A 13,269-nucleotide genomic window follows, 5' to 3' on the forward strand; every position below is an offset into this window, starting at 1 on the left:
GTGTGTGGATAACAACGTTTTACTGAGGTTCCTTAAAGGAGCAACTGAATACTACCAACTGTGTTAGTAATATAAAACTATGTGGCAGAATGATTCGAAATAGCTTTTTTTTTTTTTTTTCAAAAGACAGTATTTAAGGATGTCAGCCAAAGTAGGAAATTTGGTTACCAAGTAATATGGAAGATAGTTGAATTCTTTAACCTAGGTAAAATGAGAAGCAGGATATGTCTGCTGGTACTGTTTTCTCAGCCATTTTTGTTGTGTAATTTTTCTTAATAATCTGCTATAACAAACAAAGTTATTCTGTTGTAAGAAAATCTTTTGATTTTTTTTTTTTCTTTTAAAACATATATGGCTTACCTGAGTACTTTTAAGACCTTCTGTATAGTTTCACGTTAAACGTTTTGGCTTTGGTTTTCTGAAAATATTGATGTATTCTGAAAACCTAGATGTTGTTTTTATCAAATTTTGTGCATCTCAAAAAAGTTCCCTATCAGTTTTGCGGGTGCCTCTCTCTTAACCAGGAGTCTTGTTTAAGAGATTAAACATTTTGAGAAATGCAGTTCATCTAGTATCATCTTCTGACTTGCCAACTTCTTTCACATTTTAATATAGTTTGTATCCTGTGATTATGTGGAAATGGATGATATGGAAAGACTTAAAAATGAGAGAAACAACGCTTTAAAAGAAATAACTAAACTGAAGGTAATATTGAATTTGGATTATTCTAAACAGAAAACAAATAATTCATTTAAGGAAATGTGGTATATCATCTGATTTCCACCCCCCCCCCTTTTGAACATTCATGGAGCTTAAAAAGAAACAGTATCAGTACAAGTGAAGACAGTATTCAAGGACATCTGAAAAGCACTTGTTTACAATATGTTTCTGCAAAAATTGACCTTTGTTCACTGTGCTGTTTGCCATTCACTTTTTAGCCTGATTATCAAGGGAGATGACACTATAAACATTTAATGGAGGTATTCTGTGTATGCATAATTTGATCTCTCTAGGAATTTATGTAGCCCCAATAACCGCAATATCTGAGCGCCTTTTAGTATTTTTGTACAGAACTAGAGACTGAAGTAATCTGTCCTCAAAATAAATTCACGTTTATTGTAGATATTACAGAATACACAGTATGTCACCTAAAGCAACAGGCATATCTAATTGCTATCTAACAGGAACATCTGCAATGTCCTCCTAACCACCTCATTTTGTCACTTCTTTTTGATGAGTTTAAGTAAGCCTCTGCTTATGGAAAGTGCTTGATTAATGGTCCAGCATGTCCTGGTGCTATATGTAATGTAGCCATCCAGTGCATCTCAACCTTGTTTATTAGAACCCTTTGCCAGGCTTGAAAAAAATGGATCAGTCTCTTTGCTGAGCCTCCTAATTTCAAAGATTATTTTGATAAAGACAACAAAAGGTGGGAACAAAGTGAACCACTAATCCATTTCACATAGCCACAGAAATTAATTTGAAAAATTAAATATTTTTTTTAAATCCACAGTTCCCAGCCAATACAACACATTAGATTGTGCTTTCTAACATGTATATAACATCATGCAAAGCTATCAAAATGTCTTTCTGCTTACTCTGCTACATACAGAAAAGTAAAACAGTAAAGTTGCATGAAATTGCAATGGAACATATATTAAATAAGCATACGTAGGCATAATTTAAAACAACCATTCAAGGAAAATAAAAAGCTAAATGAAGGAGAAAATCATTAAACTTTTTAGAAATTTAAGATTTAGTCTCACCCCCGGCTTTGCAAAGTTTGGCAAAAATGAGCATTGTTCCTAGTACATAGGACATGTCTGTATTCCATGGGTTGCAATTTTTGGGGATCTATTGATAGACGGACATGTTTTGTTGCTAAAAAACATAGCAGTAGTGGAAGAGTAAGTCAGGGCAGTAAGTGAAAAAGAGCTGTGAGCTGATGCAGGCTTAGGTCCTCACAATTCTGATGTGTCACGTTCAACACATTACGGTGGGCTTGGAATCAGACATTAAAAGAAGCATTGCACACTAAGTAATTGTCTATTGTCTGTTAACAGGAACAATTGTCTGAATCTTTAAGTGTACAGAAACAGTTAACAGAGGAGCTACAGACTGTCAGACAGGTACGTAGTTGCTGTTTTAAAATATAATTCTGTAGGTTTTTTCTTTTAAACTTGGGTGGGGGAGAGGGCAGAGAAAGGAAGGAGGGCAGGGAATGAAGGGCTGCCTTGGTGTACTTTATGGGACTGTTACTACATTTTGTCTTACCTTGACATAAAACTACTGCAGTGAGGTAGAAGATGAGGCTTTGTAGATGCAACTCTTTTTGCCTTGGCAAAAGAGAAATGTTGGTGTAGCACGTCATCCATTAGCTGCTCATAACTATTGAGCAGCTCGTTCCTAGAACATCATGCTAATTAGTAACCCTCTCCATTTCCTGGCTGCTAATTTTTTTTATTTTTTTTTAATACCCTTATGAAGATTAAAATGTAACTCAAAGTACTGTTAGAGTCAGAAAAGTGTCTTTAATAATTTCATTGGTGAATTCCAGACTTATGTCCTTTCTGTAACTTATCTCTGAAGAAGGTGCTTTTATGTCCATGAGCTTATTTAACATCTCCCACAGTTATAAAATGGGTCCAATAAAAGATGTCACTGCAGAAATATTGTTTCTTACCCAAGATATGGTCAGTTTACAAGCCATTTGAAATGTCTCTAACTGTAAATATCCAAACTGGAATCTGACATCTAGCTATATTCTGTTGCTGACTGTCCATCACTAGCAGAAATAAAAATTTTGCTATGGAAACTTAGCTAGCAGTCTTGCCCTTGATGACGAGCAAAGCAGAAAAGAGCCCTTCTTGATAATTATATTGATTCTTCTATCCTGAGTAATGGCAGGGTTTTCTTTTTCCATAAAATAAGATATTCCTCAAAGCACAGGTGGAGCAGATAAGTTGAAGAAAGAGGTTCTGTGCTTCATTTTTTTTCTGGGTGTAACTGTTTTTCAAGTGATCTTGCTATTTCTAGCTAATTCTATACAAATAAAAAGGTAAACAAGTATTTGTATTGTAGTAGAAAAACATGTCTAAACTTGCTTTTGATAAAGATTTATTTGACATTTCTCAGAAAAAAGTAGTATGCTTCTGTATATTTGGGTTTGTGTAAGAATAAAATAAAGTGAATTTAAGTATTTCTCACTGCTTCTGATTTCCTGGGATGAGAATGGGACTTTCAGTAAACTTTTTCACGTCTCCTGAAATAGGATTTCATATCTATACAGGTTTCCCTCACTTTATGCGGGTTTTTTATGTGCAAATTCGCTGTTACGCGATTAATCTTTTTATAGTAAAAATTTGTTATATGCGAGATAAATTCACTTTTATGCGATCAGTGTGGTGGAAGCCCAGTCGGCTGCTTTTTGCAGTGCAGTGTGGGAGTGACGCCATTGGCAAAGGAAGCAAAAATTATTTGGGGGGAAGGCTGAACTGGGTGGTGGTGCCCAGACCAGGCTGTAACACCAGCCTCTGCAGCCTGGCCCAGTGCGGCACCCCAGGAGATGAGCATCGTGAAGTCCCCCAGGAGCAGTGCCCATGACCGCTGCTCAGGGCAGCTGGTGTCTATGCTTCTGGAGCTACAGCTGCCCCGGGAGTGGCATGGTGCAGTCAGTACAGTCGAGGGGGTCGGTACAGTTTCATAGTTTCTAGGGTCGGAAGGGACCTGAGCAGATCATCAAGTCCGACTCCCTGCCATGGCAGGAAAGAGTACTGGGGTCAAACAACCCAGCAAGGTGTTCATCTAACCTCCTCTTAAAGACCCCCAGGGTAGGGGCCAGCACCACTTCTCTTGGAAGTTGGTTCCAGACCCTAGCCGTCCCGACAGTGAAGTCACGCCTCCTGATATCTAGCCTAAATCTCCCCTCTGCCAGCTTGTGACTGTTGTTCCTGGTCACTCCTGGCGGTGCTCGGGGGAACAGGGACTCCCCCAGTGCCTGCTGGTCCCCTCTGACAATTTGTAACAGACCACTAGATCCCCCTCAGCCTTCTCTTGTGGAGGCTGAACAGGTTCAGGTTCTGTAGCCTCTCCTCATAGGGCCTGCCCTGCTGCCCCCGATCATGCGAGTGGCCTCCTCTGGACCCTCTCCGTGCTGGCCACATCACTCTTGAAGTGCGGCGCCCAGAACTGGACGCAGTCCTCCAGCTGTGGCCTGACCAGTGCCGCATAGAGGGGGAGGATTACCTCCTTGGATCTGCTCGAGATGCATCTGTGGATGCAGGACAAGGTGTGGTTGGCCTTCCTGACTGTGTCCCCACACTGTTGGCCCATCTTCATCTTGGAGTCAATGATGACTCCAAGATCCTTTTCTGCCTCTGCCCTGACGAGAAGGGAGTTCCCCAGCCTGTAGGTATGGTGCCGGTTCTTCCTCTCCAGGTGTATCACCTTGCACTTGTCGGTGTTGAATCCCATCCTATTCTCATCCTCCCACCTCTGTAACCTGTCTAGATCCAATTACGGCCTATTCCTCCCTTCTAGCGTGCCCACATCCCCCCACATCTTAGTGTCATCAGCAAATTTGAACAGGGTGCTTTTTACCCCCTCATCCAAGTCACTGAGGTCTTGGAATATGCCCCTATTTGTTACATGGTACAGTGGGTTCCCTTTATGCAAATTTGAGTTATGCACAGTTTTCCAGGAACGTGTGTGCCGCATAAAGCGAGGGAAACCTGTACATTTATACATACTGTTCCCATAGAGAATTTTCTTTATACAAGTTCACTTATTAAAATAAATTATATACGATCACATCATGAACGTATATAGATTTTTCCAGCCACAGGACCAAATTCTATAGTGTTTCTCTTAGCAGACCCAGGAGAGTTTCCGGCAGGCAGAGGACACAGATAGCTTTTTAGTACCTTTGTGCCTCCCATGTTCTGAGTTGATCTCAGGACCACAAAGAAGCCAAAGTATAGTAAAACAGCCTTCCATGGCTGACGGGGACCTTTCCCAGAGGGTGGAATTGCTGGAATGAAGAGTGCTCTGACCACTGTCATTCCCAGCCTGCTACTGCAGCAGGATCTGTAAGGTAGGGAAGAACTCAGAGCCAGGTTGAGGCCAGAATCTTGCCTGAACTGTAAGACAGGTTCCCAAGCCTAAGAACAGCCTAAGATAAGACGTAATACAAAGGTCAGGTATGAGAGCGCAAAGAGCTTAACCGAGAGGAATAAAATAAAGCAGGAAGAATTCCTGGAAAGAACTAAGATGAAGGAAGAGAGATGGGTGAGGAGGAATAGGGAAGGTGCTGACAGCCAAACGAGAGATAAAATGGCCAAAAAGGGATAGAAAGAAATGAAGGCAGCTGATCACTGCTGAAAAATGTTTTGTGAGCTGAAGTGTTGGGACATAGCACTCATTGCCAAAGAAACGTACATCCTCTTAGGCACTTAGTGTCTCTGCCCAACAGCTCGAATGGCCAGCGTCGCATCCAGACGTCTTTGGTCCCAGCTTAACAACCAGAGGTTGACTGGGAGTAGCTTTGGTACAAGACTAGGGGTTGGTTGAACATAATGCCTCTGGATCATAGCAAACATCCTAACTGCTCTATGTTCTGACATCTCTAACTAGAAAATATAGACAGAATATTGAACTGTACAGTACTAAAGGACATACATTTTTAGAAGCAAGTTTTTAAAAAAAAAAGCAAAACCCAGTAACTTTACTTTGCCTTCTCCTTTTTCTCACTATCCTTATTAAAGTATTTCTCCTTTCAAACTGCTTTTGCTTCTCTCCTCTCCTGCTCTTTTCAGGCTTCTACCAGCTGCTGCAATTTTTCTGCTAAAAAGCCAAATGTGCAGCTTAAATTCTTCCTTGTTCTTATTTGCAGATTAGATTTACACTTTTTTAACTTTCCTGTGTATGTTTGTTAGATTTTTTTTATTAATAATCTTCAGCACCCAACTCCACTTGAATTGATGAATGCTTTCTTTAATTGCTTGGGGTCACTGTACATAACAAAGGTTATTAAAGTGAGCCTAACATTAGCTGAAGACATGTCTTTTTTGGTGTCTTTATTGATAGCAATATTCATTTCTACCACATGAGGTCCTCATATATTTATTTCTTTTTCAAATCTTGTCATCATGTAATTTTGAAGGTCAGTTTTGCAGCAAACAGATCAGAGCTCTAGAAACTAAACATGAGGGTTTTCTCAGGAGGACTTTAGGTAATGGCTGTTGAAATGAACCCAGATATTCAAATCCAAGAGCAATATTAAGTCATAGCATGTTCCAGCATACTTTATTTTGAGCTACTATTAGGTTCCTTTTTTTTTAAATACATACTTAATTCTTTGTGTAGTTTGAATGCATTTTTTAGTCCTATATTTTTTCATGATGTGCATTGTAAACAATTGTGTCTGAACAATTCAGTTAAAATGGAGATGACTTGTGAACAAACTGCAAAGTGAAGCTGCTCACAGTTCCAGACGAACATTTTTGTTCAGTGCACGTTCAAGCTTCTTGTTTAAGCACCAGTTTGATACTTAGGTGCCCAGATACTTGTTTTTCATGCTGACTTGTTGGATCATGTAGGATGTCTTTTGCTTCCTGACCTTCAGTCAACCAAGTACTGAAGCACATACTTAACACTACACGCATGCTTACGTGCTTTGCTGAATAAAGAATGGAGTTTACCACATGCGTTTTCCTGAATCTTGGCCTCTATGAGGTATTGAGCTTTAAAAATGCACAGAATGTCGGAGTAGGTTCCCAGTATTGTTTTAGGACAGGGGCCTGTACTGAAATGTGAAATTTGGAGAAGCTCAGCAGACTGAAAACTAAGCTCACAGTGAATAACTCTGTAAGTCTGTCTCCATGGTGAGAAGGGATGTGTTTTCTTACATTACTAGAGCTACCTTGCGACAGCTGTTTCAGAGTAAAATCCTTCTGGTACTAACACACACTGGTAATTTTGTACGTTGAGCCTATAAGCCCTTCTCCACCTTTCGTTACTATACTGAGGCCATGTCTCCACTAGGATTTGACTTTCAGAAACTTACCTGTTTGTAGTGAAACGGCCAGTTGGTGCATGGTTTAGGCGTATGTATTGGGTGATCTCACCTCATCATAAGATTCCAGCAATATTTAGTTGCAATGAGTTTAATAGGGGAAGGCATCTGAACACTGTTAATTAGACAGTCTTATTTTTTTTTAAAAAAAAACAGGTTTTCAAATTTAATGTTGATCATTTTTTGGTGTGCATCCATTTCCTGATATCAACGAAAAAATAATCCTTGACTCCTAGACTTTTAGCAGATAAGTGATGTAAGTATATATTTAGGGATTTTTGAAAACAGAGCCCTGTACCACATAGTGAATCTATGAGACTTGGGAAATTTTTCCCTTGACCTTTTGTTCTAATATGTTCTCCAGGACCTTTTCAGTCAGTAGAGTCGAGCAATAGTAATTAAACCAATGGAAAACCTGAAGTTCAGAGAAATGCTCTTGTCTTTATTCTTGTCTAGAATAATTGATTTGATCTGAATCTGGTTGTACTTGTCGTTTATTATAAAAACATACACCTCTCTCCCTTTATGAGGACTCTAATCTCCACTCACCCTAAATTTTAACTGACACTCTCAAGTATTTTTATTTGGAGTATTTATGTACGTTATCCTTCTGTTGTTAATAATCGGCCCTCATGGTTTTTATATAAATTATATATGCAATAGCTTAAGGTTAAATAATTCCATCATGAATAGATATAACCCAGAAATAATTCTTCATCTTTGTTAATTGATGGAGGCAACCATCTGCATAGTTGAAATCATTATTTTCAAGTGTAATCAGCTGGTTATCAGGCAGATCACTATACTGTTGCAGCCTCTCTTAGACTGAGTTTTTAAACATTCTTCAGCCTCGTTTAAAGCTAAGCGTTATCACCCCAAGCCGTAATAAACTGGTGATCAGTCCAGAATCTAAACTTTAGACTTTGTTTTGATCAGTCACTTCTGGAGCTGGGGAAATAATTCCCGTAGTAAATTCTAGGCTGTTGTAATACTTGGTTGCCAGCACTGATACCTATAGCAATATGTTCCTGTCTGTTGGAAACAGAAGTAAATTACTGACCCATCAGAAACACAAAAAAAGATATTTTGTTTTTTTTTTTTTTTTAAATTTCTGGGCAGTTCATTATTTTTTGAGCCATTAAACCTTCCCCTTTGTCAGCTTTTGTTCCTTGTTACTACCTAGACTGTTTGAAACCCCTGCCATCTCGAGATGTTAATCAGAAGCTTCAGGGCAGAAAAGGAGCTTTTGAGGGTGCCTTTTGAGCTGTGTAAGGGAAGAAGATGAGGGAAACTTTTTAGTCCTTCAAGAATCGCCCTCCTTGGAGAAATGCCATCATCGTCTTTTTGGCATGGTCTGTTACTATCATTTTGAAGATGACAAACCAAACCAAGAAAAAGGAGGTTTCCTTCCATTTATCATTTAGAATTCTTGAAAATGTATTCCCTGTGGAAATCTTGGGGGATAGAGGGGATTAACATTTTTTAAATATCTTTTCCCAAGCTTTTAATGTTTTGGATGTATTGCCAAGTACTGTAGTTCCTGGCTCAAAAATACATGTCTCCATTTAAAGGATGGCCGCTGTATTAATTATGCTAATAATGCAATTCCTGGGTATCAAGGGCCAAGCCTGAGACTCCATGCTACAGCTCTAAAAAGAAGAGCAAAGAGCAGGCAGGACAGAAGGAGGAATACCTAATGTTCCTTTAAGTCACCTTTGTGCCCTTTTGATCCTGATTTTCTCCAAGGACTGTGGAGGCCCCAGCATAACTTGAACAGCCCTAGAGGCTTCAGTTATGACAGCCTGTCCCAACCTGATGGCAGTGCTTTTAGCATTGCTTGCCATCTCTGCAGGACTGCATGCTGAATGCTCTTCTGGCTATTCCCCTTCTGTATGTATGTATGAGCATGTGTTTATATGAGTACTGGCACAGTTTGGGAACTTAAATGAGAAATGTCCTGAAGTCAGCTGTAATACTGATTATTGGAGGAAGCATCATCGATTTCATAGATATTAGGGCTGGAAGGGACCTCGGAAGATCAAGTCCAGCCTCCTGCCCCAGGGGCAGGAAGTCAGATGGGGTCATAGGATCCCAGCAAGATAAGTGTCCAAATTTTTAGGTGGCCATCAGATCACCCCTGAGCCTACGCTTTTCCAGGCTAAAGAGCCCCATAGCTCTCAGCGTCTCATCATAAGGTCTGTTTTCCTGACCTCTGATCATGCACGTGGCTCTCCTCTGGACTCTCTCAAGCTTCTCCACATCCTTTTTGAATTGTGGAGCCCAAAACTGGATGCAGTACTCCAGCTGCGGCCTCCCCAAGGCCAAGTACAACGGGAGAATGATGTCCCAGGATTTGCTCAAGAAGCATCCATGGATGCAAGCCAGCATTTTGCTCGCTTTACTAGCCGCAGCATCACATTGAAGGCTCATATTCATCTTGTGGTCAGTGATCAGCTACTTAACTTCCCAATCCCCATATCTGTTACTCAAACAATTAGCTTTTTAAATTACAGTGAGGTTTGCTTAGACCAAAGTAGCCCAATGCATCACACACCTGCACCCCCACCCACATGTCCTATACCTTTTCCAAGAAAGGCAGACTTTTAAATTTAATGTTTCCCCTTTTTTCCCCTTCTCTCCTAAAATAAATAAATAAATAAAAATGTAATTTAAATATCTACTCTAGATCATGTAACAGCAATGCCCAGGATGGCATTTTTTCTTTTGTTTTCATCATGAAATTCTGAGAATTTTGGTAGACCGTACTCAAGTAATCTCATTATAATGTTTTTATCTACGATGTGCACTGTATGGAGTACTATCTTAAACCAATATAGAAGTTGCAGCGTGGAGTTTAAGTAGATCTAGTTATGCCTTCACAAGGGTGGGATCACTGGGTTGTCTTCTGGCTTCTGGGTAGAGCTCAAGGAACTGATTCTGTAAAGTCTGAAGCGTTTGGGATCTGCCTACCTATGAGACTAGGTTTTACCTGTGCTGTATTGCTGCAGTTGAGATCAGCTGAGCTGTACAAGTTAGAGCAACCTTGGTATAGGAGAAAAGCACCAAATGACAAGGGTATATCTGTGACAGCCCTCATTATTAGAGGACTGTTTCCTGTGGACCAGATCTAGCATGCTGCACAGCAGTTCTCTTTTCCCAGGAAGGAGAGAATATGTTTTGAATGCTAAGACATGTTGGCTGATATTGTGGATTCGGGTTGCAGTTTGTTTTTCTTTTGTCTTTAAGGAAGCTGCTGGGTTTATTTTTATTTTCATTAATATTTGTGTGTTTAGTATGTGGAAAAGATGCCTGAACTCCTGTATAGATTATTTCTATGATAAGTAAAAAGTTAAATAAAAATAATCGCAGTGAAATTTAATCTACCTCCCAGTTTCTTCTGGAGCGTGCCTGTAGTGAGAGTAGAAGAAATCTCTGTTTTTAAAAGGCAAAGCGTTCCATGCTGCACTATTTTTGATAGCTGGAGTATTGTACAGATTATTTCAGCTGTCAATTAGACGATTTTATCCAAGGAAGAAATGGAACATGGTGCACAATGTTGTAAGGCCACTTTACCTTGGCAACCAACTAGAGCAGAACAATAGTTGCTCTTGCTTGAATGTGTACATCATTACTTGAAATAGCTCATTACCAGAAACTTGTATTTGCAGGCTTAAAATATAGGTCTATTTCCAAGCCTAAAATACACACACACACATGCATGCGCACGCACACACGTATGAAAAAATGCAGTGTACCAGATACAGCATATACCAAATCAATCCAGAAACACTGAGCAGAGTTCCCATCCTGTTCCATCTACTTTGGATTGTTCTAATGGTACAAGGGTTGGGTAATGGCCTGATCTCCCCCGTGAAAATTCCCTTTGCCTAGGGGAGATCTCACAGGTATGGGTTCAGTATTTAATATGCGAGCTGAGCAGCCAGGAGGACAAATCGTGCTGTATTTCAGCTGCCCCTCACTGGCACATGGTTCCTGGGGATCCGCTGTAAAAAACATAGGCTAGAGCAGCCCACAACCTGTGCTAGCTCTAGAATTGGGAAGCCATCAAGCTCACCTGTTTCTGCCACGAAGCAGAGGACCTGGACAATTTTATTCCCAATTTGAATGACTTCTTCATTCCGATATCCAAACCAGTGTATTTGATTGCCTGGTGTTGTGGCTACTTCTTCCAGTCCATTCACAGACTGAATCCATGAATCTTAATTGAAATCCAAGCTCTTCTCAAATTTTCACTTAATGTGAATGATTTTATCAGCCCCTCCAAGTTAAATATACCAGAAATACTTTTTTTTTTCCAAAAGAGCATAGTTCTATTTATTCCTGTTTTTAAATGTGTGCTTGTTTGTTTGTCTGAAAAGAGAGTTGCTTAGCTATTTCATTTTTATTTATATAATTTTAATTTGCTTATTATTATTTTGTATTGAAGCCACATTTGGTTTCGGTGTGTTACCCGAGTTAACAACTTGGTCAGAACTGAGTTCATTAGATGAAATAGCCAGTGAGATAAAAACAGCCAAGTTCATTTTTCTCTCAGCCTCGGTGGAAGATATCAGTGAAATAACCCAAAACCAAATTCCTCACTTAGAGCTGACAGAGAAAAATGTGATCCTCACAAATATCCTATACAAGCTTTAAATGCAATCAGCACCCAGTGAACTGAACATTGAGCTTTTTAGGTCTTTTCCCCAAACATTAATATTGCTTCTGTGCATTACCTTGGGGAAAACAATGTGTTCTAGGTCAGTGATTCTCAGCCTTGTTGGACTTGAGGCCCCCCTCACTCCTGCCCCCAGCCCTACTGGTGCCCCTCACTCCAGACGTGCAGCCCCCTGGCCCTGCTGATGCCTCTCACTCCCAACCCACAGCTGGGGGGGGGGGGGGGGCATGTCCCAGCTCCTGCCGCTTCCTTCAGGCTACCCACACTGCCCCTCACCCCACCTGCCCTCCAGGAGCAGGGGTGAAAGCAGTGTGCCCCCCCTTAACAACACATAGGGGGTGCATATGCACCCCTCGAGGGTGGTGGTACACCCCCTGTGGAAAGGTGCCACTGACACTGCCGGGGGTGCTTGCAGGCAGTCGCTGCTCATCACCCCCCCTGCACCACCAGTGCTGTGGCTGCTTGCAGGAGCTCCGTGCTTGCTGCTGCCACCCTGCTGCCTGCGGGAACTCACTATGCACTCCCAGCCTCTGGGGGCATGTGGCGTTCATCCCCCCCTGCCCCGGCCATTACTCCTCCCACTACTAGCAGCACCACTGGTGTGGGGGCCCACCCTCCCATGCTGGGTACCCCTGGCCAGGCTGCAGCCCAATGCCCGCTGTAGGCACAGAAAAGGTGGGGACACCTGCCCCCCCCCCCCCCACAGTGCATCATTTATGTCTCCCCACCCCCAACTTACCTGCAGGGACCTGCTCTCCACTGCTGATTGCCTGCCATGTGCATGTGTGCCAGATCGGCCTCCTCCCACTCCCCCAACACCCGAAGCGTCCTTTGCAGGTTGGAACGCTGCCAGCCTGTAAGGAGAGACCCACAGTTTCTCACATTTTTCTCCTTTGAAGGAGAAAATCCACATGTAATCCACGGCTTTCTCCTTTTAAGGAGAAAATCTACCTTTTTTCCATGAACCTGGTGACGGGAGTGGTGGCAACAGGCTCAGCCAAGGAGTGGGCTGCCCCAGCTGACCTTAGAGATCATATTCATGCCAGACCCACAGTCAGGGCCACAGACCCCCAGTTAAGAACTGCTGTTATTGAAAATGTAATTTTTTTTAAATCGGCTTTTTGCTTTTTTTCTCATTATTTTTCTCCATTCAAAAAAACCAGAGCCCTAGGCTCTGGCTCTAGAGAAGAATTCATTTTCAACAATTGGTCTTCCCAAAGCACACTGGATCATTTAAAGTTAATCCTGGATTATAGGAGATTAAACAAGTACCCCAAGGAGTCTAAAACCCCTTTCTTTGTTTATTTTAGTAAATTTCTTCCAAGGCTTTTCTCTTTTCAGTGTGTTTAACAAATTCCTACATTTATACTTATCTTTTTTTCAGAACCTGCACCCATTGCTAAGGTTTCTGGGTTAATTTATATCAGTAAATCTTAATATCATAATATACTTCCAATGCTGGCAAATTCAAAAGGCAACCTCCAGAATATTATGCAGGAATGAGCTCCAGCAAGTGTCC

At 41.2% G+C, this 13,269-nt stretch overlaps 1 protein-coding gene across 5 annotated transcripts in view; it reads left to right on the top strand.

The window, feature by feature from the left end:
• STXBP4 (syntaxin binding protein 4) overlaps positions 1-13,269 on the top strand; it is a 126,196-nt gene that overhangs the window by 43,084 nt on the left and 69,843 nt on the right. For all 5 annotated transcript variants that reach the window (XM_090059264.1, XM_090059259.1, XM_090059263.1 and 2 more), the window contains exons 17-18: positions 616-705; positions 2,064-2,129. In XM_090059264.1, the coding sequence (XP_089915390.1) occupies positions 616-705; positions 2,064-2,129 (156 nt within the window). The remainder of the gene's footprint in view (positions 1-615; positions 706-2,063; positions 2,130-13,269) is intronic.

The sequence above is a fragment of the Crocodylus siamensis genome, chromosome 8 (assembly GCF_052110815.1).
Source record: "Crocodylus siamensis isolate JL-2025a chromosome 8, ASM5211081v1, whole genome shotgun sequence".
Lineage (NCBI taxonomy): Eukaryota > Metazoa > Chordata > Crocodylia > Crocodylidae > Crocodylus > Crocodylus siamensis.